At 32.5% G+C, this 25,434-nt stretch overlaps 1 protein-coding gene across 1 annotated transcript in view; it reads left to right on the top strand.

The window, feature by feature from the left end:
- The first annotated feature begins 3,338 nt into the window (after window positions 1-3,338).
- LOC129221596 (NADH-ubiquinone oxidoreductase 75 kDa subunit, mitochondrial-like) overlaps window positions 3,339-25,434 on the top strand; it is a 47,227-nt gene continuing 25,131 nt past the window's right edge. The window contains exons 1-7 of the mRNA XM_054856115.1: window positions 3,339-3,401; window positions 9,335-9,415; window positions 10,654-10,751; window positions 12,686-12,793; window positions 13,829-13,905; window positions 17,594-17,675; window positions 21,377-21,441. Coding sequence (XP_054712090.1) covers window positions 9,343-9,415; window positions 10,654-10,751; window positions 12,686-12,793; window positions 13,829-13,905; window positions 17,594-17,675; window positions 21,377-21,441 — 503 coding nt within the window. The 5' untranslated portion in view covers window positions 3,339-3,401; window positions 9,335-9,342. The remainder of the gene's footprint in view (window positions 3,402-9,334; window positions 9,416-10,653; window positions 10,752-12,685; window positions 12,794-13,828; window positions 13,906-17,593; window positions 17,676-21,376; window positions 21,442-25,434) is intronic.

Raw genomic sequence — 25,434 nt, 5'->3', positions numbered from 1 at the left:
CCAGCGCTCGAATACGCTACCTTGCGGTGATTTACAAAACTGCCGATGAAACTAAAACATTGCCACGTTGCGTTCCACGTGTGTTTGTTGACGTAAACACAGGCAGTTTGTTCTGAGTATTTATTAACGCAATCGATGAGTCTTAGTTTGCTTTCAGCTACAGAAATTAATTCGTCCCTTAGTAGTATATTCTCGATCTTCTCAAAATAATGTTAGTTTTCCTTATTTCCTTCTAAAATACGAGTTGATTGAAAATTGTGAAAGCGAAAACTGGATTAACAAACTTGAATAACGTTATACAAGGTGAAAAATTTTATTGTTTTGTATGAATTTGTAATAATATGAGTTTTTTTTTTAATCTTAAATTAATTTAACTAACCATCTTTTACAGCAGCATTTAGTTGAAATGGACGGTATGCAAAATATTTTCTTGAATATATTATCGTAGAACAAAATGAAAAATGTTTCACCGAGAAAGAATTTACTTTATTCCTTTTATTCTCAGCTGAAAGGTTTCGCCAAAATTGTTTAGGGTTATAGTTTTAGTATTGTGCGAGCAAAGTAGCCTTGGCGAGATTTCGCGTTTTAAGTTAAACCATTTTTAATTTTTATCATGAGTGGAATAAAATAGTAGTAAGTTTACAGAATTCGATAAGTAAAAAGAAATAATGGTCAATCAACTGAAAAGAAAACTACCACCATATATCCGTAAGAATTCTGTAGATGATTTGCATAACTTGACATAATTAAATCGTAACACAGAAATTAGAAAAATCGAAACAGAAAAATTTTAAATTAACCGATTCGGGAATTCGAGAGAAATAACTCAGCAACAAATGCAAACAATAAAAAACACACATATATTTATTGCGTTTCTCGTTTCAATGAAAACAACTCTTTCGCATTTTTATTTCAACTTTACTTTTTCTTTTAATAGTATTTTTGCTTTAATTTTCACATGAACGTCATCTTTGGCAGCAAGATTTTTTTTTGAGTTTCCATGGAGGAGGGATCAGGGTGTACACTGGGCCAATGAAAGTTTTTACGTTTTTTCGTTCTTTTTGAAGATTTATTTGTTCTTGGTAAGAGGGGGGGGGCGGAGGGGGTGCATAATTCAAAAGGGTTCGCTGTTTCAAAGAAAAACTGGCTTCCAGGATGTTGAACAGCACGACATCCTTGCGCGTGACTCATCCACGTAGGAAGCTGATGTCTCGGAACCCAGTAGTTAATATTTCAACATTTTCAGCGCTCAAAACCTGGACGCTCAATCTGCGGCGCACAATCTTCCCATTTCGTCTCAGGTCCTGCGCAACGGACCTGGTGAAAACACTTACAAATCTATCTACATCACTTAAGGAATAAAGTATGATTCACTTAAAGAAAGAATAATTTTCTTTCCTTATGCATACTTAGAAAATGGCCCAACTGACAGGGCCGATCAGAGGCCATGTCAGTCTAGCCAGAAATTGTGCCCGAAGAGTTTTATGAAGGGAGGTGTCCGGCGCCAATCTGACAAGGGCTCCTCCTTGGCTCTCAGCCAGTAACTCTATTCAAACGTTCCCTTTTATGCTGAGATCACGCATATTCACCAAATATCCTAAATAAACAAACAAACCACTGACGTAGACCGGAAGTAGCGAGTCTTATTTCCGGTTAAGCGCCAATCTCCATTGCTAGAGATAGGTGTTCAAAGCAATTTTGTTGTGCTTCTTTAAAAAGCAGAATAATGTCTTCTGCGTATTTCAATGCATTAAATGAGAAAGACAAAATTAGTTATTGTTAAAAATTATCTTTCAATGGCTGTGACCTTTCCGATCCTTTAGTAGATGGATGGCGAATCTATTGCTAACGATTGATGTTTACAGTGTTCAGGCAATTTTGTTTTCTTTCAGTTCTAGGTAGAGTCATGTCTTTTGCGTATTTTAATGCATGAAATGAGTATAATAGGCTTTGCTATTCTCAAAAATTGTCGATCAACGGATCTGATTTTCCTAATCCTTTAAATACAGAAATAAGAAAAAAAAAAAAAAAAAAAAACGAGTCTTTGTTTGTCGATCATTGCCGCAATTTCAATGATAAGCATTTATGAATATCTCCTAAACAGAAATAAAGTTGATACAAAGTCTGCTTTCAAGAATCACAAATCTACTGGATTGCAAGTACGTTGTGAATTGTAATTCCTATTCTTAAATTGAAGCTATTTTTTCAAAGATGGAAGCTTTTCTGCACTGTGTTCACACAGAATGGCTATGACAGGGAGTTTTGGTGTCATATTCAATCAATTCTCCTGTTGTAGCTTTTCAGTTCACACACACTTATTGGTTTACAGTTGCTATACCTAATTTTCAGGTTTGATATTTAATATATTTTATTACATATTTGTTCATCACTTTTTTTTTTGTTTTTTTTTGTTTAATCAACTTGCTTCTGTAGCAAGATAGGCATAAAAAAAATGAAAGATAACAAAATTTAAATTTAATCTCCGAGTGCTTTCTCCTGCGTTAAAATTGCTTTGAATGTAATACCAATAGCTGTACTATTATACTATACTATAACTTTAATGTGTTTGTTTACCGATTGTCGAGTATCTAAATTTGTTTACAATTAGAGCCCTTAATATTAAAGTACCGTCAATAATTCGAAGTCCCAAGAGACGGGCTAAATGGTTCGAGTTATTGATAGTTCGAGCTATGGGAAGTTTTTTCTCATGAGGTAATGAATAGTGGTTCTTTACTTTAATCACACAAATCAAACTGTTTCAAACCCGTCAAAGCACAGGAAAATTTCAGCTTTGCAGGAAGCAAATAAAAAATTGTTCTGGTTGAGTTTTTCTAATAATCAATTTAATATAGATCAATATAGATCTTCATACATTACAGCAAAAATACAAAGCTGATGAAATTAAGGTGAGTGTTTCCAGCTCGTAAATACCTCGCACAAAGTGTGTTTACTACATAATATTCATTAAGATTCAATCCTTTCGCTTTAAAGCATTGGCTTTGATTCGACCATCAGGACCTTTAGAAATTTGAACATCTTTATTTCTGACATCTTATTTGCTCCTGTCCTCATGCTGTACCCGAAAGCAGAACAACATCCGCTCTTTTTACGAAAATTTTTCGCCTTTGAAATTCATGATTAATTTAAAAAATTCAATCAAATTACAGATACGTAAACAGAGCAATTCGTCGTAAGAAGCAATACAAATAAGACTTTCGCCGGAAGTTTTGAGTGACCCCGTGCAGCCCTGCCACCTAGTGTTCAAAAGAGTAAGCGTGGCTTGGAATTTGGTGAATATGCTGACTCCATGTAGCGAACTATTATCTTCTCACTGTATTTGTAACTATAAAAGAGGAGACCTTGGATTTGTAGGTAAACAGACAAATTGGTCAAAATATTTGGTGAGATATTACGATTGTCTTATTGAATTTAATTTTATATAAATTTCCGTGCTTATTTTTGTGTCAGTTTTCTTTCATAGCTCATAGTACTTCAATTCTTGTCTTCAAGAAAGCATAGCAACTAATTTAAGAAAATACCAAGTATCAATTGATTTTTCTTGTTTCTAATGCCTACATACTTTTTAAAAGAATGAATTATCTGTAGAACGTGACCTTAAGTGGTATTTTAAAGCCGAATAATGTTGTGGAAAATTTTAAAATTACATTTTTGAATTGTGTTTTATTTCGACGCAATGTAGAGCGAAGATGCTTTTGTATTGTCTTTATAATTCATTACAATTGTAGGGAGAGTTGGGGCTTTTTGAACCGCGGGGCGCACGTTAGACCGATCTCAATAACTTTAAGATTATTAATATTTTTTATTTTCATTTGTGATCAACAAAATCACACGTAAATAATATTGAACAAATTTTATTGCTGAACTGAGTAATTTTCATAAGTCTGCAACTTTGCGTTTTTTTAAATATGGTTTTAATGAAGAATGGAGTAATAAATTGAACTCCTCTCCAAAAGTATTTAGTTCCTAGTTATTTGTAGTTTCTTTATTTTTTGTTGCAAAGAAATAGATATGACATCATTTCTTCTGACTAATTACATGGAGTGCATTGGACCTCTTTTAGAAAACTCACAAAAAACAAAGACTTTTAGAAGAATAGGAAAACCAAAATCTTATAATAGCAACACTGAAGTTGATGAAGACCTAAGTTGTTCTGATTCTTGAGAAAATATAGATAGTTCCAGCATAAAGTGCAAAAGTAGAAGTTGGTCTAATATTTTAATGTATTATATTTATTGTTTTTTAAACTTTTTTTTCCATGCATAACACAAAAGAACATAAGTTAGTAAAAATATTGAACAATATTTTATTTATTGTTATAGAAGTTGTTTTCGTAATGTGACCCTGGACCAACATACACCAAGCTCGGTGTAAACTGGTTCGTTTCGCTGAGTTCTGCTAAAAAATTAATATAAAACAAGTTAATGAGTTAAAAGGTACGATCTTTTTCAGCGAACACTCAACTTTCTGTGGTACTGCAGGTTGTGTTTTTCTAAAGTGCCATTGGGGCTCGAGTTTTTTATGTTTGTTAACAGCTCTAGTACATAATTTTGACGCTAAAACATTAACATGGCTCATCACCTATGAGGCAGGCTGCAATTGTCTTCTGCCACCATTTTTAAAGTTTATGTGTTAGAAATACATTCCACCATAGTAAACAAGGGTGCTGCCCTAAACTCAAATTTTTCGGCATGCAGAATTTCTCAATTTTCCGAATGGAACCCCAAATTTCACCAAATGATGGTAATTTTGCCAAGTACGAACTTTTGGTAGGGTATGGTGAACTCCCATTGCCTCTGGGCTATTTCAGTGTTTTGTCCAAATGTATAGTCTGTAACATGACACTTTTTTGCCATAACTTTTTAATTTACTGTTTGATTAGCACATTGTTTTATTTTGTGTTTATATGTTGATAACTTAGAACAAAATTTTGTGCTAATCAAACAGTCAATTAAATAATTATGGCAAAAAAGTGTCATGTTGCAGACACAACATTTGAACAAAATACTGTGAATTGAAATGAACAAAATTACATGATCGAGCTTGGAGTTGGGAGTCAAAGCTTTAAAGTTCCAATAGTTGGTCATTTTGCCGCAAAGTCGGCAACTCTGCCAGTGCTTTTAAAGTCGTGATCGAATTGATTTTTGGGTAAAGGAGCCAAAATCGAAGGTTTTAAAATTTTCAAGGTTGGAGTTGTAGCTGGATTCGGTCGTTTTCCCTGCGACTTCGCAGCCCTTGTGCCAGTAGGGTTAAAATGACTGTACTGGTAGACAATTAACTCCTTTCCAACAATTCCTTTTCCAATATTGAGCATTGATGTGTCAACCCGAGAGGAGTCGTTTCAACCAACCAACCAACACCCTTTTTTCTGTAATTAGGGTTTGTAAATTGACTAGGACCAGCCTAGCTAGCCCCTTAGCCTGCTGTTAGTTGTCACACTTGTGTTTGTATAGATTTTCAAAGCATTCATGTAAAATAGGCAGCAGAAGTGCCCCTTATAATGTGTTTAACTGAAGAAATTTAACAGCAGGTTTCTTATCCATAAATCATTTTTTATCAAAGTGAAAAATTATTGTAATACCTTGTAGATGAAGGATGAATGCTTACCAGTATGTTTTTAACTTTGATAGAGCTTTGAATGTAACTTTGTGGCATTGCAGTTAATTGTATCATAGTATTTTTGCTGACCTCGGCCGAAATCCTTTGGTTTTCTGCAGAATCTGGTCTCTCAGGAATCAGTAGGGTTATAAGGAACGCCATGCTAAAATGGTGCCCATGTTGAAAGGCAAGTGGGGGCTCAAGACCCTCCCTTAGAAATTGGAACTTCCTTGCTTTTAGTACTTTTTTCTTTGCGAAAATGTAAAAACATTTCATCTCCAGCCATTAATGAATAATTTATTAAAAATGTCAAACTTTAATAACACTAATCTGTACTGAAATTGGTTTCTATGGGAAATATATCCTGCTAAACCATGGGAAATATATCTGAGCCCCCCTTAAAATTTTGCATATGGGCGCCCATGCCGTGTTGTACCTCAGAAGTCTGATGCTATTTGAAAATTGATTTTTTTTATGCTACAAATAAGAATCATAAAGACTGCTTTGGTACTTTTCTGCTACAAGTATGTTATGTGAGGCATTTTTAATCTAGGAGATTATTTTATTTTAATCATTGCCGCCATTATTTGTAAATTAAATAAAACAAGACTAAGAGCTCCATTAAAGTGAAAAATAATTTGCCATGAAAGAAAAGGAATGATTAAATAAAGTGAAGAGCTTGATTTAAGTAACCAACCAGCTAAATAAATCAACATTAAAAACTCCATTCAAATGTTGAATAATCTATCAAATAAATATATTGAAATAAATTAAGCTATAATTTATTGCCTAGTTATAAAACAGTCACCAACTAATTAACTTAAAGTATTGCCTTTCATTATCCAAACAGTTTTCTTTCACAACAGGGAAGATACAAGGGTTGCTGTAAAATTTAAACAGCCCAATTCTCGCCAAGCAAACATAAAATCTTGCTGGTCAGAAAATAATATGACATAAAATTAAGCTTTTTGTTACTGTTCCTTAAAAACACAAAATGCGGTAATTTAATTGAACATTTATGACTTGGGTCTCAATTTGAAAACATCTTTAATTTTTAAAAAATACTGTTAATGATTTACTTCCTGAGGAACTATTTCTGTGTGGGGGAATCTTACTAGTGTAGGCTAAAACCCCTATAACTGGAGATTCCGACGCATAAGCCCTGTTGGAGCAAGCGTACTTTTCGCACAATAGGGAAAGTTACCTTAATTAGCAATCATTTGAACAGTGAACAGGAAACTTTTGCGCCGCGTTTCTTTCTCGCAAAAGCGTACGTTCCAAGATTAAATTGCTTACAGTGTTTGCTTGACTGATTCCTCTAAGGAAAAAAAATACTTTGAATTCTTAATTTACGCCGTAAAAGTACCCATTTTAAACTAATATACGCATTGGACATTGAAAACAGTTGAAACGGCAAATGAGTGAATTTAAACTTCAAAAAAAGATAAATTATAAACCATTTCAATTTGATTTTGACAAATTAAAACATTACCAAATAGCTGATTGTAAATCTTTTGGGTGATCTATTGCATTGTATTGAGAAAATCTTTGTTTATCAAATCAACTGTTTCATATTTTTTTTTTTTAAAAATCAACTCAGATTTTTATGTGAAATTCTTAACACTACAGTACAACCTCGATAATATCTCAAATCTCTCGGGACAGGAAAAAAATTCGAGATACCGACTTTTTTAGTTATCAAGGTTTAGAAAATAAATAAAACACTAAAAACTCTCACAATTACACACACGTATGCTGTATAAATTATATATGTACTATGAGACCACTTTGAATTATGGTCTATAAAGTAGTCTTCAATATTTTACTAGATTTGAAATTTTATAATTGTCGAAAGTGCACAGGAAGAGATTTTGAAATGAACAATTTCAACTTGGTTTTTCACCTGAAAATTTACCCCACATTCAAAAAAGTTTTCAGCAACCATTTTGTAGAGATTAAAAAAGCAGAATGATGAAAATGAGAAACGCATTTTCCGCTTTAACTTGAAAACTGAATGGCGAAAAATCAGCCCCCTTTCCTCAAAGTGAACAACATGTTCGAGAGAAATGCACAAAGATTCTAAACTCTGGGGAAAACACAGCACCCCTTTCATACCAACACTTCCTTATTATCTTGCTTCAATACCCTAATCACAAAGTTTCCAAGAAGAGAGATGAAAACTGGTCACTGGAACTGGTTTTACAGCAAAAATTGCCAAAGAAAAACGACAACTGAAACTAGCTTCTGTGCAAAAATTTCGACATATCAAGGATTTTGAAAAATAAATTTCGAGATAACTATGGAAAATACATAGGGTTTTTTTATGGAAAATGCAGGGGAATAATATGTTTTCGAGACATTAAGGGTTTTTAGATAAGGAGGTTCGAGATATCAAAGTTCAACTGTAAATATTACTTCTAAGTAACCATAATGCTTATTGCTAATTTATATCATTTTGCTTATTTTGTTATGATTTTTATCGCATGCAATATCTCAGACAGATTGGTTATCACACCCAGAAACTGCAGTTTTGTTCTAATTAGAACTCATCAGTCTGGATTAGTGAATAACCGAGCTAGAGGCAGATGTCATCTCATTGACGTGGTTTTTCGTTTTGGTGTAATATACTGGCTCATTGAGTACATTCCATAACCTGTGCCGTGGGGGGGGGGGGGGGGGTTGATAGCCTTCAATTGATGGGTCTGGGATGATTAGGTGGAAAAATGAGTGGGGGGGGGAGCACACTCTAGTAAACTTTATTAATGAATTTCTTGGTTGCATCCAAAAATAACTGGGAAGGCAATGCCCCCCTCCCCTTATAAATCTCCCCATGTAAGAGCTATTATTTTTTGTTAAAATAAAAGGGGAAGTAATACAATATATTATGTTGTAAGAGGGATGGGCACCTTTGTAATTCATGCAAGTTTCAAAACACATTTTTAGAATCAGTTTGTTAGATGTTTAAAAGGATTCTTGATTTCTGTAAATTAAGCAGCTAATTATAATTGCATGTATGCAGATTTGGGGGACAAAAAACGCAATATAAAAATTTCATAAAAACATCTTTTCCGAGGAATAAGAGTTGAGATATCAAAAAATCTACATTCAACTTCACAACATTCTTTTCCAAAATTGATACACAAGAGAGCCAGAGAACAAAGGTAAACACTGGCGAAATTTTGAAAACGGTTGGCGACCAGTCCCTTTGTCAGCAATTAATTATCCATTTATTTTTTCTTTCTGCATCTGCTGGAAATCTGAAGAGTTGAATTCCTTTTTTTGAGCTGCACAATTAGCAGCCGAAACAACCACCCATTTGACTCAATTTAACATATGCTAAAGAGATGTATCAGCAGCAATGCTATCGCTGCAAAGCATTGGATCAAGTTTGCTCCAAAATGGCGGATGTGTCGGCTCCTCCACTATAGGGGCCTTAGTCTAGGCATGCTTCCAGGTTAGGTTTGCCCTAACTATAGTCTAATATATTTGTCTAACAAATATAAATTGTTATCTTCCTTTCTTCCTGGTGTAGCAATTTCAGTGATCAGTAGTGTGTAAATTTTGCTGAGAAAGAGGTTCTTTAAACATTTGAAATGCCTTTCTAAGTTACATTGAAAAATTTACCCTTTATTTATTAGTTCATCACAAAAATTACTATTGTACTAATTTTAAAAATTAATAATCAACGCATAATAATTTGTAGGTTTTGTTTTTACAGAATTCTTCATGAGTACCATGGCTTTGGTCTTCAGAAAACAAAGTCTGCATAGAAATTTATTGCCATGGCTTATACAGAAATGTAAGGTTGATTGTAAAAATTGAAAATGTCTTTATTAGTTTCAGTTTAGTATGCTTTTATGATGTTCATTAAGGATATTTTATGTAGTTATATTCACACATCATACTTTAGTAAAACAAATTCAGTGGTTTTAAGAACTTGTTTGTTGTTAGATAGAATTTACTACAATGTTTCCCTTTTCCGAACCTTTATCTAATTTCTAGGACATTCTCAACCATATCCCCAAGTTAAAGGGAACCTTATCATTTATGCTCCATTATTTTTTAAAAATATATTTTGTTTTAAGTAGTCCTATTTAAATTGAAGGACAATAAAAATAAAATCTGGTTTTTGTTTCTAATCATTCATTTCACAAAGCAAGTTCAAATTGTTTCGCCTATGATTAGTGTAAATTAACTAATTTTTTTTCATTTAATTCTGCTGTGTATAAAAAAAAACAATTTAATCTAGTTTAGTTTAGTTGCTAAGTTACTGAAAACAGAATCTGGATACTTGAAATTCAACTCAATTTTTCCTGCTTAGAGCCTTTTAGAGATTTTTTGTTTAATAATTACCAGTGTTATTCCAGCTGAAAGAATGATTTTAAGAAACCCACTCCAATGTTATGAAAAAATGTATTCAAGTTTTCATTTATGATTTCGGCTTGAAAAATAGGAAATCAGGAAGAATTTCACTGGCTGAAACATGATAATTAAAATTGATGTCTTCTATGACATTTTTTGTGTTATTTCTGTTTGTCAATTCCACCAGTGTTTTGTAGAGCCCATAACAACGCTTTGCTGAATTGGTTGGAGAAAAACACAAAAATTTGAGTTAGTACATTTCTTAAAGTTTTGGAAAACATAGTGCATACTGAAAGTGAAAACGATGTTTTTGTTTCTTTTACAAAATTTTAGTAGAAGAACAATTTTTTTTTTTTTTTTTTTTTGCATTGTCCACCACTTTTTCTTATACTTTGTTCTAATACTTGCTCACATGTTTTAGTAAAGGAAAATTATTTAAACTAAATCTTTACAAAGCCGTTGGCTTAAAGCCATATAATCCTAAATTTTGATCTGGCTGTAGACCAATGCTTATCAATGTCTGTTCTGATAAAAAATATTTTTGACATAATTTTTCTATGATTGATGAGTTTTCTTATATCATCAGTGTTTCAGCCATATAAGATAACTTTTTAAAATTTTGCTTTTTGATTGTTTTATATCATTTAAGTTGTCATAAAATTTGAATGTTTACAGCAAAGCAAACTACTGCTGTGCAGGCTCAACCAAAGAAGGTAGAAGTCTTTATTGATGACAAGCCTGTGCTTGTTGATCCAGGCACAACAGTTTTACAGGTATTTTTTTTTTTTAATGTTTGTCTAATTAGTGTACAGTAGACCCTTGCTTTATGCAGGGGTTATGTTCAGGGCTGTGGTTTCAAAGAGTCAGGGTTAGGATTTTGGGGTAAAGGAGTCGGAGTCATTAGAAAACATGACAACTCCGACTCCTGGCTTTTTTTCTTAAATGTTCACTGACTCTCCTTGCATTAAAAAAAAAACTAACTATCCATTTGGTTCCATTACATGTATAAAGATTGACTAATAAGAAAATAAGCTTGTTTTATAACTTCCTTTAACTAATAGTCAGCAAACGGTTTTGTCGCCTAACATTTCTAAGAAATTACTTTCAAATAAAAGTAAGAATATATTTTTTATTTGATCTCAGTTATAAAATAGTAAAAGGAATGTATACCTTGAGCAAGTTTACTTGAGCGGAAACCAAACATATATGTACCTCTTCTCTCCCTGCAATATAGTGCCCTCTTTTCATTGAAATTTTATAGATGAAATGTAACTTAAAAATTATTCAAGAAAATTTTCAGAATGAAAGTATTTATATTTTTCATAAACTCTGAAATTAACTTGGGGTGTCAACCGGAGCAGACTGCCCTCTCTCAAGAAAGATTTTTTGACTTAGCAAAAAAACTTTTTTTTTTCTCCCAGTTACTGCTTTCAAAAATTGAAAGCACACAATTTGATCAACATCTATTTGTTAAACATTAAAAAGAATGCAAATTAATCCTTTTCAGTTTAAAAAAAACTGGATTTTCAAGAAATCTTACTTATGCAACTATTAAAAAATTTGAAATTGAAATTTAATATCTAATGTTGTATTCATCTTAGGTTTATCATAACTTTAACAAATATCATGGGAATAATCAGGGCCGAATTTAGGGGAGGGCAGGCGGGGCTACTGCCCCGGGGCCTCCACAACAAAGGGCCCCCCCCACAGTAAAATTTTTACAAAATATCCTAACTTTCACCGCTTGTCGAAAATATCGGATATATATCAAAGTATTCAGATATTTTCGAAAATATGATGATCTTTTCGAACCCTGATTAGGGGCCTCCACTCCTTCGTTGCCCCGGATCCTCCACACTTCCAAATCCGGCCCTGGGAATAATTGTTAATAGAGTACAAAAACACTCTAATCATTTCATGTTATATGATGTTAGTAGTTTAAAAATTGTGTTGGATTTGAGTATTTTTTAAAAGCTTGATTTTGATTATCTTTAAATGAATTTCCCAAATCTCTGCTAAATTTATTGCACCACTTTTCGCAATTTTTTCTTGTGAAGTTTGCTGTACTAGCATAATAGTTAAAAGATTTCTCAAGATAGGCTTTATGTTGTTGAGTGCTTTGTAGCCACTAGTTAATGTTTTAAGCAAAAATATTTTTTTGTTTAAGATTTTTTTAGCTGTTCTTATGTTTAAAATTCAAAATCTAATTAAATATTCCAATTAGTATTGAACAAAACCCAAGCATAATCGACTTTCTACCTTAAAAAAAAATGTTGTATGGGAAAAATGTTGAATTAAACATGCAATACATGATAATCTGGTAAATAATTCATGTTTTATATGCTTCTTTTAATAACTTTAATGTATTGACTTCATAAGCTAATTTATGTAAAAGCATTAAAACTGGTTTATGCACCTATCTACCACCTGTTCTGCCTACTCTAGGGCACCAAGATTCACCAAGTTTTATTAAAATCTGCCAGTCTTGGATGTCCCCTTTATGATAAAATGATTTGACATGAAATGTCCTGCTTTCAATAACAAATGATGTCATTTCATTTTACTCTTTCTGAACATTTCTATAAACTTTTTTAAAATTGTAACTTTTGCAGACAAGAATTTTATTTTCTTAGTACATATATTTGATAATGTCATTTTTAAAAGAAATTTTGCTGGAAGCATATTATTTATGCATTTCACGTTTCAGGCAGCTGCAATGGTTGGAGTGGAAATTCCAAGATTTTGCTATCATGAAAGACTCTCTATTGCTGGAAATTGTAGAATGTGCTTAGTTGAAGTAGAAAAATCACCTAAGGTTTGTATGTTTTAACATTAAAACATTATGTGTCTTCATGAGTTGTGCACAAAAAGTTGTGGAAAAAGACATTTTAGTTCTCTACTACTCTCACTTTAATAACTAATTTTAACTAGGCCTTTGCATTGATATAATATTTAAAGCATTTGTAATAAATAGCACTGTGGAAAAAAAAAAGAAATTGATTTTATTATTTACCTTTGCTTGTATGATATTATTATTATTTGTTTTTAAGTTCTTTGATTATTGCCATATCTTGCAAAAAAAGTTCTTAATATTTAAACAACTCTTAGAGATCATAATAATAATCATATCTAAAACATTGACAAGGATATTTAAGTGTCAGTATTTACTTATAAAAAAGATTGTTTGGCAGCAATTTAATTTCTAAAGCGGGCCATTTTTTTTTTACAACAGAATTGTAAAATATGTTTTTCATAAGTTTTTATTAGTACATATGGAGGCAGAGAAATTATGAATGAGATGGGATTAGATACTGACATTATTTTCTGACATGTTTAATTTTTTTATTCGACACAATTTCTTTTTTTTTAAATTTTTTTTTTATGTTGCTAAATGTTGTTAATGAAAGAAAATTAAGCAAGTTTGCTTCAGTTTGAAAATTTCCTATATTTTTTTTTGTTATCTGTTCCCAAAGTTTTAAAAAATCAGTTGACTATTCCAAAGATTTTTACAATAAAAAGAAATCTGCATGGAAAAGGAAATCAGGAAGAAAATAAAGTCATTTTTGACACCTTAAAAACTCTCTTGACAAAATGTATTACACACACACACACACACACACACATGTTGGGACTGAACAACTGGTGTTCTCCAGAAATTTGATCTGAAGTTCAGAATTTAGTTTTTCCTTTACACTCTTAATCGGGTGGAAATTGAAAAGCTAGTAATGGGATTGCTTTTGATTGTTTTTTTTTTCAAATTGATCATTTCACAATTTTCAATTAATTTTTTATGAAATTTGTTTTGTCTCTTTTTTTGTAAATAAAAATCAAACTTTAACTATGTTTTTAGCCTGTTGCTGCTTGTGCAATGCCTGTGATGAATGGTTGGAGAATAAAAACAAATTCAGACATGACAAAGAAAGCAAGGTTTGTTAATGTTTCTGTCGTCCTTTTATCAGTTAGTTGTTTTTAAACCTATGATTTTGTTGTATTCATGTATTTGTATTTCATATACCATCATAGAGTACCATCTTCATGCAGTGAAACCTGTGTAAGTTGACCACTTGCAGTGCACTACTTTAGTAGCCAACTTAAACAGGTGGCCAACTTATAGAGGTTGAATTATAGGATATAGATCTAATTCTGTGCCTGAAAATGGTGGTCAACTTACAAGGGTCGTCAACTTTACAAGTTTTACTGTAATAAACTCAGCCTGTAGTTACATGTTATATTCTGATTTAATTAGCAAGACAGGAGACAAATCAGTGTTAAAACATTACTAAACCGCTATTTAATAAAGCTAATATCACCGATGGTTAAAATTAAAGAAAATATATATCTTTGATTTCAAAAGTGCAAATATATTCTACTGATGAAGAGAGAGATCGGAAGTTGAGTTTTGCTAAAAGACATTCATTTTGTGTCAATAATTCTGTTTTTATGTTGTGTATCCCTGTATTTTGATGATAAAAGTTCTTAGCTCTTGGATCGTTTAATATATGAATGGTAGAAAGAATAATATTTGATAGGGGATGAGTTATAGAAGCATGTAAGTGTTACAAAATAATGGAAAGAAATACATTTAAAAAAATGTTATAATTCCAATGACAGATATTGCAAACTTGCTTTAAATGGCCAGTGATCTTATGCTATATACAGTCGATCCCGGTTAATAGCACCACATTGGAATGCACCGAACATACTATAACCTCAAAACATTTGAATGCCATTACGATTATTGTGAGCCCCATATGTATGGTGAGCTAACAAGGAAGAAAAACTACTGCTGTTTACAAAATTTTTCCATTAAAAGAATTTTAAATAATTTGAACAACTTACTTACACTTGTTCAACAACTTGTTCAGACTGTTAGTTATTCCTTCCAGTCAGTATCCATTCAATTCAGTAGCCAGAAGTAACAAAAAATGTGCGATTGTAAAAATTAGTGCAAAACAAAACTAATCGGCATTTAAAAATTCCAATAAATTGTAAATTACATATTTTGCAAAATTTTTTAAAAATAGAATTTACGTATTATTGAATGTGCGAACAAAATTTAAGAAATTTGAAATTTCCCTGAAATTTTGATATCTGCCAGAACAGTGTCGACATGTAATGGTGTTTCATTAACCATTTTTTTCCCTGTAAATATTGCTGGGTTTATTAATTGTTATTGCACTAACCATTATAAGTTCATTGACCCACTTGAAACTCATGTTCCTTCATCTGATTAAACGGATTTTCGGTCCCAATAAGTGAACAATATTAAGCTTGTGTAATGAAATTTGTTTTGGTTCTTTGAGATTTGATCCAAATAAACAGCTGTTCCAATTAATGGTTGATCCAATTAAACAGATTCCACTGTATTTTCTTCCCTTATTAGAAGTTTTGATATGAAGTTTCTCACACGGTTTAAAACCATTGCATGAGCAAGATATCAGCTGAAAATGTTTTCCTTTGAAGGAGAATCATGGCATTTGAACTAAATGTCTCATTTCCTATCAAAGAGGCGTAACTAAAGCTTTGGAATTCCCAATCTGCTTTGATGCAAATGGAAACTAGGCCTGCAAAGGAAGTTAGAAGGAAAAGCAGAAAACATGTAAATTGCCACTTCTGATAGGTCAAAGAATTTCAGTTGAAAGCAAATTCTCACCTTCAGTAAAATGCTATGCTTCAAACAATTTGTGTGAATAATGGATAACAGTACTTATCTTACTACAGTGAAAATTCAACCTTGTTATAATTTTCTGTAAAGATTTTAAAACAAGAAAAAAGAATGAGACGATGGTTTTTCCAACAATTTTATTACTTTACTAAAGTAATAAATTGTGTTCAATGTATGGAATCCATTCAAGCATAGATTAAGAGGGAATCATTGGAGTCATGATCCTTTAAGCCTCTAAGAAAGACAGCCTAAAGCAACATTTTGTGAACTTATATTTGTGAGTGATTTTGTTTCAACTCAAAAACAAACTGAATAGTATTTATTTTGAAGTCCATTGTTATTGAAGTTAAGAAATTAATTTCAAAGCTTGCTTAAAGCAAGTAAAGATTATTAGATTTTTGCCTTTTAAAACTTTTCAAATATTAGATTTTGGAGATTTTCATCAATAAAAATCCATCAATTCAAAAACTGTTTTTACTGTATACTTTTTTTTTTGTTGTTGTTCATATGCAGAGTTACATAACCTAGCAACTGGTTGTCAGTTCAAAAAGAAAAAAAAGTGTAGAAGAGCCAACAATTTAAAAAAAGAACCTGGACTTCAAGTTGAGTGTTTTTCAGACTGACTCCAAAATCTGTCTGAGTATGACTCTACAGCCCTAGTTTTTACTCCTAATTCATCAATAATTTTCCATTACTGAATGAATTATTTTTTCAAAAAATTGCCCTAGACACCCTTATTTATGCTTGAATATTACACTTATTTTACCCGCTTCTGGTAATGACCTCCTCCGAATGCAAAAGCTGGATCCATCCTTGAATACATTATTGAATATGATTTTCAATAATCACTACAAAAATTTGTGTGTCAATATATTTTTTTTCATTCTCAGTTACAAAAAGGGCCGGATTAACATCTATTTACGCCCTAGGCCGAACTTCAAGATTGCGCCCCACCTCACATATCCGAAGTCTATCGAAATCGTATCCCTCCCATCCCCCCTCCCCCCCAGCCATTACCAGAGGCGTAGTAGTATCTAGTGACAGTTACAGATTTTGGGCTCCCACCCCCCACCATTTGACAAAATGAGGGATGCACTTCTTTTCTTTGTTTAACTTTGAGGATGTTCAAAAGAGGGGTTTGGAGGGGGGTGCTCCCCCGGGAAATTTTTGAAATTGAAGCATTAGACATGCATTTTTTGGCAGACTACGGCTATTTAATGGGAAGTAATGGCATTCGGAACTCGCCCAGAAAGTTTTCGCAAACTGAAGTCCTACATACGTAATTGTATGTTATCTTTGATGATGTTAACGAAAGGGATTAGTTCGGGAACTCACCCCCCCCCCCCCTTTTGTAAAAATTAGTTTTTTGTTTTTTTTTTTGCGCCCTTGAACCTGTGCGCCCTTTTGGAAGTCAAGGTTGACACCCTCTTGAAAGATCCAGTCCGCCCCTGGGCAAAGCTTTATTTTGCAGAAAATACTGTTCAAGTCAAAGACATTTAAAATTATCTGCTTTGATCAGAAATGGAACTCGACTCAATCATTACACCCCTTCTTTACCCTTAATTGCTTTTTTTCCTGCCTAATAGGTTGTCTGAAATCTATTCTAGTTGAACTTTGCTTCTTCATTTTTACTAGCGCACCACTTTTTTTTTTCAACAAGCTGTTTATTAATTTTCTTTTTCACTGTGATGTGCGCCCTTTTCGAATTGTTCCCCTAGGCCATAGCCTAGGGTGACCTTTTGGGTAATCCAGGCCTGGTTACAAAACATATTCAAACTTATCAATATGAGGAAACATACCACATCAACAAATAATAAGTATTGATAAATACTAATACTTTAACTGTGAATAACTTTTAACTTGCATTTCATTTTGTTATCTTCTAAGGTGTTATTTTATTTTGTTTGCATGCATTTATTTACTTACTTTACTTGTTTAAATTTTTTTTAGGGAAGGAGTGATGGAATTTTTGCTAATTAACCACCCCTTAGATTGCCCTATTTGTGACCAAGGAGGGGAATGTGATTTACAGGTACTTTTTTTCCCAATTTATTTATGCATTATGTTGTGGAGTTCAGGGAAAATGAAAGAATCATTTGAAGTTAATGACATAATAAATATCCTTTAAATGCAGTCATTTAGGGTAACTTTGATCCATGTGGATTGAACAGCGTCCCTTCATATTTTTTAGAATATAATTTGATTTTAATCTGATGCCAGTTGCAAGAATTAGAGCAAATCTTAACTTTTTATGGTGATTTTCACGTTTAATGTGGCAAAATATTTAGGAAATGGTTTTTTGAACCAGATGCATTTTTGGTGTTGGGTAGTGCAATTAATCTAAGTTAGGAAATGGTTATTTGAACCAGATGCATTTTTGGTGTTGGGTAGTGCAATTAATCTAAGTTACATCAGCTGTAGGAGAATTTCTCATTCACAATTTTGCTGCAGGTAAAAAGTGCAGTTGGGAAGAGTTGATATCACATGCTGTTGAGAATTCTCACTAAGTTGAACTGGTCAGCAAAACTGATTTTTTTATATATTTTTTACTGTTTTGAAAGCATTATGAGGAACTTTTTGCCAATGTAGGACGAATCAGAGTTACTCATATCTTGCTCCATGTAATACAGGTTGTACATATTTTGAATTTACTGCCATTATCTGTTTTAAATGTTGAAGTTTGGCAACGTTACTGAACTGATTCCAAATTAGAACTGTTAGAAAAATGCCTCCATTTTAGTTCTTGGAGAAATTTCTAGCAAGCTAAGAAGTGTTTTTGAATTATGGAACTTGTTTTTGTATCTAACTTGGTAAATTATCCCACTCTCCTAAACCGGTGTACGTGAATGTTTACTCCCGAGTGTGTAGAGAATCATTTGTAACTTGGGTGTTTACCGGCGGAAGCCGTATGACGTCACAATGTAAGTGTTGAGTTACAGGCTGCTTATGCTGATGTGGAAAATAGTTTTGAAAGTTTTCACGGTTGAAAATCTCTGAGAGTTGAGATGTAATTTTAGATAAGATCATGCAAAATATGCTGTGTGTCATGTAGTTACGTATGTAATAACTGTAACCATAAAAAGAGTTTTTTCACTCGTTCTTTTTTTTTTTTGGTCTTGACCCGCCACTGCTGTAGATTGGTATTAGTTTTGATGCTGACATTTTGCACCTGGTGATTCAGTCATGGGCTCTTAATTTATTTTTCCACAAAGAGGAAGTGGATAGAATTTAATATGAGTTGAGTGTTTTCGTTCTCATCAATCAGGGATGTTCATAAAAGTTTTCTACCTTAAATGTTAGAAGATTCCGTCCACGTGCTTCAGTAAAGCATAAAAATCTCCAATGTTATTTAAGAAGGTATTACGTCTATCATGATGTGTCTTCGGTCGACTTTGCTGTTTTCTATGTCCGACTTGGATTTTCCGTGGTTGATGCAAAGCATGGAGACTTCGTCTAGTCCCAACCAAGCCCACTCCTTATGAGCTGGCCGGATTTGCACGATAGTCCTGCGCAATCATCAAGATGAGTGCTGAGGTTTTTTTTCCCTATTTATTTATCTTTTTAAAGAGCATAGTAAAGCTTGACCACAGATAGATGGTGGATGACCTTGAGGTGGAAACATCACTTTTATCATTTGTAATAGGTTGTTTGTTATTATTTGTAATAGATAACATCAATAAGAACATGCCAAACAATAATAACCGCATTCGCCCTGATTCTACCTATAACAAATGGTACAAATGAAGTCTCTGCTTCCAGGTTCATCCGCCATGTCTCCGTAGTCAAGCTATATAAAAACTTTGTAGGGTAATAACATTCAAAAAAAAAGGCAGTGATGAAAAAAATCTTCTAAATGATAACAATATTTAGTTGTAAAATTTTAAGAAACTTAAATCTTAAAGTGGAATATAAGCATTTTTGACAACTGTGGCTTAGTAAATTGAGAAAGTTTAATTTTTTATGCAGAGGTAAATTTAATATCAGCTTATGGCGTAAATAATTTAAGGTAAGAATAATTGATTTGTACATACATGCAGCACATGTTGTTTATTTCCTTCTACGGCCCTCTTATACATGTTCTGACTTCCTTCTTATATTGCATATTTTTTAAAACATTGTATTAGTTTTCGTGTTTGTTTGCTGTCAAAATTTCTACTCTATTTATCTTATTTTTATGCTGTTATTTTATAAACTAACTAGCAAAAATACCCGGCGTTGCCTGGGTCAGTAATAATTTTTAGAAAAAATCGTTACTTGCTTTTGTTTTCTGTTTTAAGTGAAAGAATTTAAAACACATCTTTTTGACGTGATTAAAAATCGAGTTTCTTCCTTACCCATAAAACTAAAATAGCAATAAGAATAAAGAACAAAGTAGTATTGATTTAGAAACGAAAGCACTATATTTAAGCATATACAAATTTAAAAAACATGAAATTAATCTTCTCATGTTTAAAAAGATTAATCTTTTGATACTTTTTTTTTTAACATGGAGTCTAAAACCTTCTGTGTATGGCTAATGAAGTACGAAGTGATTTAAAAAAAGTAGCTGCGCTCCTAATCCCCTTATACTTGCTTTAGTTATTTCGGGAAATTTCAATCATTGTGGCTCTTGGTGCGATTTTACCAAATTTGCGAAAGTCGGTTCGGGGTACCTTCGATGATGCTCCCCCATTCTTTCCTTACTTTCTAAAACGATATGATATTAATTTTCGTTACAGAGATATCGTCGCCAGATGCTGAGATATTTTTGGTCACCATAAAATGGCGCTAAACAGTTTCATCCGAAATGTTACCAAAATAAGTAATAAAATTTGGTGATTGTTTGAAATTGTGCAAAAAGGAAAATTAATGGAAGTTTTTGTGCCGTTTATGGATTTGCCTAATTTAGTTGCTGGATTATTTAACATAGTAAAAAAAGTCTTTTGAAAATTCTTTGATTGGCGATATTTTGTTTACATGGTGAAAACTGAGAAACATTATGACGTATTCTTCGGCTTCAAAAACAGCAACGTTGAAAAAACTGCCAAATGCATCAGCTACGGAAATCTTTCTGCAAAAATTTTGGCGATCTGCTGGTTGTTTGGATAATGAGTAAGTGTTCAATCAGCATAAATGATAATAAAAACCATTAATTACATTAAAGTTCCGTTTAAATGGAAAGTCATCAGCCAAATCATGTATTATTTGCCAATCTTGTGCAAAAATCTTACTTCAAGATTTGACTTGAGAAAAGCCTTGAACAATCACGAAAAGCAAAGAAAGTCAACAATACAACAATTGTCGCTATCGACAGGGAGTTGAGATGATACACTAAATACTGTATTGAGTTGAGGAAAGCCTTCGAACATGGATCTAAAAAGCTCATAACTCGTTTTTTATTCTACTTAGAAATTTCGAACAGGTGCCATCTTCAGCAGAAAAATCAGAGCTTTCGATGGACATATAATGTAAATATGTGCAAGTATTTTTTCATCCCAATATTAGAGAATTTATACAAAAATTGTGTTTTATTTCCCCCCCTAAGGGGATTTTGCCCCCCATAACGGGACGAAAACTACCCTATGTGTTATTCTGATGCATAAGCTATATTATTGCAAAGTTTCATCAAAATCCGTTCAGTAGTTTTTGCGTGAAAGAGTAACAAACATCCATACATCCATCCATACATCCATACATCCATACAGACAAACTTTCGCATATATAATATTAGTAAGATGATCTCATTTTTTCTAGGATGAATCTATGGCATTTGGTTCTGATCGCAGCAGATTTCAAGACATATATTACACAGGGAAAAGGTATATTGATATACATTCCTTTTATTTGTAAATCCTTTTTGAAAACGGATCCCATAACTTTGTCAGGAAACTGCAGTATTGGGCCTTCAACAATGTCTTTTGAAGTAAAACAAAAATAAATAAAACAGGAATGGCTTCAAATAGACCTAGGGGAAAAAAGAAGAAGAAAAAAAAAAAAAAAAGCCAGTGCTCAGTAGTTAATACTTGCATGCCATTTTTCTCAAATAGAGTAATATTAGATCAAGTAGCAACTATCACTGTGATAAACAAAAGACCCCCCCCCCCTCCTTTTGCCCTAGCCAATGCTTTCAACTTAAATGTTAATTAACACACGTGTTCGGTTTTTACATGTTGAATACTGTGCATGTTTGGCATATTTTTATGGGTCATTCTTCAAAAAGTGTAACTTTTCTGTCACACACCTTTTACAGAAAAATATTTAAGGAAGAATTCATATAACAATGCTTTTTAATTTCATCAAAAATATATCTATTTAAACCTGCTAACAATTTTTTAATAATAATTTTCATTTTAGTATATTTTTGGTTCACAACATGTGAATTCTCACCTCTGTGGCATGTCACACTCCTTGTGACATGCCTGTTTATGTTGCGTAATAACTTGTTTAATTAAAAGTATGTACTTATTTATTTATTGCTCCTTTCGTAAGTGTCTCAAATACTAATTGTTTAAGTATATTTAATTTTTAATATTGTGTTCTAGTTCGTTTTAGTAGGACAAGGTATCATGCCACGCAATAAATTGTCATCTCCGTTACCTAAGCACAAAATGCCATTCCTCATTAACACGTGGCAGTATTGACATCAAATTTTATTTTACATGATTCCAGGGAACCCCCTTGTTTATTTTCAGCCATAGTTGAAGTTGTGAGATTTTTGTCGAAAAACAAGAAGAGGTTTTGCTTTAAAAACTTAGTGTGGTTATTCTTGCTTCTCATTTCTGTGAACTTGAATTTCTGGGATGTAAATTAAGTAAAAAAAGAAGTGAACATGTTTTCATATATTTAGTAAGTTACCGCCCTATAGCCAGGGCTAAGGCAGAAATACATGAAATACACCGCCAGCTCAGTCAATTCCAGCCGAGGACTGCAGTTTCGTGCTTATTAGCACTTATCAGCCTGGCATAGGAAAGTGACTTAGCTGGAGGTGGAAAACCTCTTAAGGAAGCTAAGAGTTCCGAATAAACTGGTAGCTAATACAGTTGACTGAGCTGGCGGTGTACTGCATGTTTTCATATGCTTAACATGTGCAGATTGTAGCAATGAAGAGAAAAAAAATTCCTTGGAAAATGTATCTATTAGGCCTATATTAATGGAAATTCCTCACCTCTGTGAATCTCACCTCCATGACAGACTTTATCCATGTCATAATTTCTGAGGTGAAAATAAATGATGGAGGGGAAATATATCAATAATAGGCATTCTACCAAAATTATAAATTGCCAGTATATCCTCAAATTTACTAAATACTTTTTTTAACATACATTTGAAAGTACTAATTAAGCCATTTTTTAATTAAGAGAGCTTAATATTATGTTCCCACTAATCATTAAAATAATTGATTGTTTGCACAATTAACAAAATTACTACTGTGATATTAAATTAGCCTCAATTTTTTAACATTAAAAGTTTTTTTCTTTTTTTTTTTTATTTTTATGAACAAAGCATTTTTTAATTTTTTGTATTTATGAGTAAAATAATTGAAACTTAGCCGGGACATTGTTTATGGTTACTTCTAGTAGGTAACACTTTAATGTAAGAATGAAACAAAAGGTTTCAAAATTGAAAAATATTTGCATTCAAAAGTTACGTTTTCTTGAGAATGATCCTTATGTGTTTCTCTGGTGCCATGTGTCAAATGTAATACTGGCATTTTTCTTTAATTTTTCTGCAATCTTTTACTTTCAGTTTACGATATTTGCTATTATTATTAAAATTGTATACAATAAGAAGCATTGAGCTGGAATTCAAATTCATTTTTTAGAATAAATATGTTCTTATTTAATTATTTTGGTTAGCATGTTGTATAATGAAACAAAACTGTATTTGTCTCAATCACCCCATCTGTGTTCATGTAGCAGAAAAAAAAATTTAGGGAAAGAAAAAAACATAAAAAAAAAATTTGTTTAAAAAAATCAAAAAGTTGCCAGTTGTGTGCTCATTTTTTTTTTAAATCTCTACTTGATATAGTTTATATTCACCATGTAGCAAGTGTGTATTTTCAGTCCTAATGCCAAGTTACCTACATAGTTTAAAGTTAAGCTAAGTGTCTTGGTAGATTGCATGGAGCAGTGGCGCACACAAGAATTTCTCAAAAAGGGGGGGGGGAGGGGGGGTCTAGGTTTGAAGGTTCTCATATCATACTCCAACATGCATCTAAATAAATTCTTTTGATTTTATTAGTTGTTAGGGAAAAACATTAAAAAACATAATATTGAATATGTACTTAGCTTTAGTTAATAAAATAAATTTATGGATAACAAATACTTAAAACTAGTCGACCCGTGCGGAACTCCGCACTGTGCTTCAAATCCTTTCATAAGGTATTTCGCTTTTAAGAATTTCAAAGCAGGAACATTATGAAGAAGAACCGAAAAAAAAGTAAGCGCAAAAGAGAAGGCATGTAATTTAAAGACATCAGTAACAAAACCTCGTTAAATACAAAGTTGTGATAATTTGATCATCGCTCACCTTTCGGTCGTACATATTTTCAATTCAAACATAAATATCATTAAAAGTGTGGCTGAGTGACTCGTGAAAAAGCAATAATTGTGCACGTAAAAAAACAGGTTGTGGCAAATACAGTCCTGCCCATGTGAGCATCTGACGGGAAAAAAAGAAACATTGAAGAGATATTTATTAGCACGGATTCGAATTGGCGCCATTCTGATTAACAGCCCGACACCCCAACAAACCTAGCAATTGCGCCTTCCATTCCGAAAGCTATTCATTGAAGGAATGCGTAGTAAAAAACAGCAAAAAAAGCTTTTTGCCAAAAAAAAAAATAATAATAAGATTATATTTCTATGTTTTGTCATTAACCAGCATGATACGATTTAAAATTATTCGAAAAGCATGGAATTTGATTGAAGAATGACGAAGATCTCACGTAGCGATTGAAACAAACATTCTAGAGAAGTAATAAATTAGATTGAAATTAAGTGTTTTTATCTTTGAATATTGAACTATTTCACATAGAAAATGTTGCTTTAACAGTTACGGCTTAAATGCCCGCACATGTTTCTCTTTTAATCGAACACTTAAAATTCAAAACCAAAACCAGTTGAACTGAGTCCGTTTTTTAAGTGTAATTTTTCGAACGTAGACAAAATGTTTTTTTTTCAGCAGAAAGCAGAGGAGTAGAAAATGATTTCTTGCTAATGAAGTTGATAATAATTTTAATGCTTTATATCGTATTCGCGCGAATAAAAAATTAAAGGTTTACTGGGTGAAACTCGTAGTTTTAATTTGGTGTAGTATTTTTTCATTTGTACAAAAGGTCGAACACTACTATTAGAAACATCTACATTTCAGCATATAATGAAAATGTTTCTCTGCACAAAAAGGATTTCCTTTAGCTAAATATAATACTTTTTTTATGCTTACATTATGCTGAGTGGTCTGGATGCAGTCAAAGCTTAAAAAAAAAATGAAGAACACCCTTCGATTAACAATCAACTTATCCGAATGATAACTGTAGCCTGCATAAAGGAGTCGAAACACCGAGTAGCATTCCCACTGCATTTATTTTATTACGTTTGTATGTTATGAGTACATGTAATGCGTAATACTAATATAAATTTTATATTATATCGGACATCCCAAACTTGCCCGAAGTTCAGATAGTTTATAACCGAACGCTCTACCGAAAAAAAAAAGTTATCAATTTAACCGAACAACTAAGTCCTGTGCTTCTAAGCTTTATTAAAATATGAACACAAACACGGGCTATTTTTTTGCCGAAAGCGACGTAA

Source organism: Uloborus diversus, chromosome 4, assembly GCF_026930045.1.
Source record: "Uloborus diversus isolate 005 chromosome 4, Udiv.v.3.1, whole genome shotgun sequence".
In the NCBI taxonomy this organism is placed as follows: Eukaryota; Metazoa; Arthropoda; class Arachnida; order Araneae; family Uloboridae; genus Uloborus; species Uloborus diversus.
Note: the sequence above shows the minus strand (reverse complement) of the source record. Positions and strands in the feature narration are given on the sequence as shown.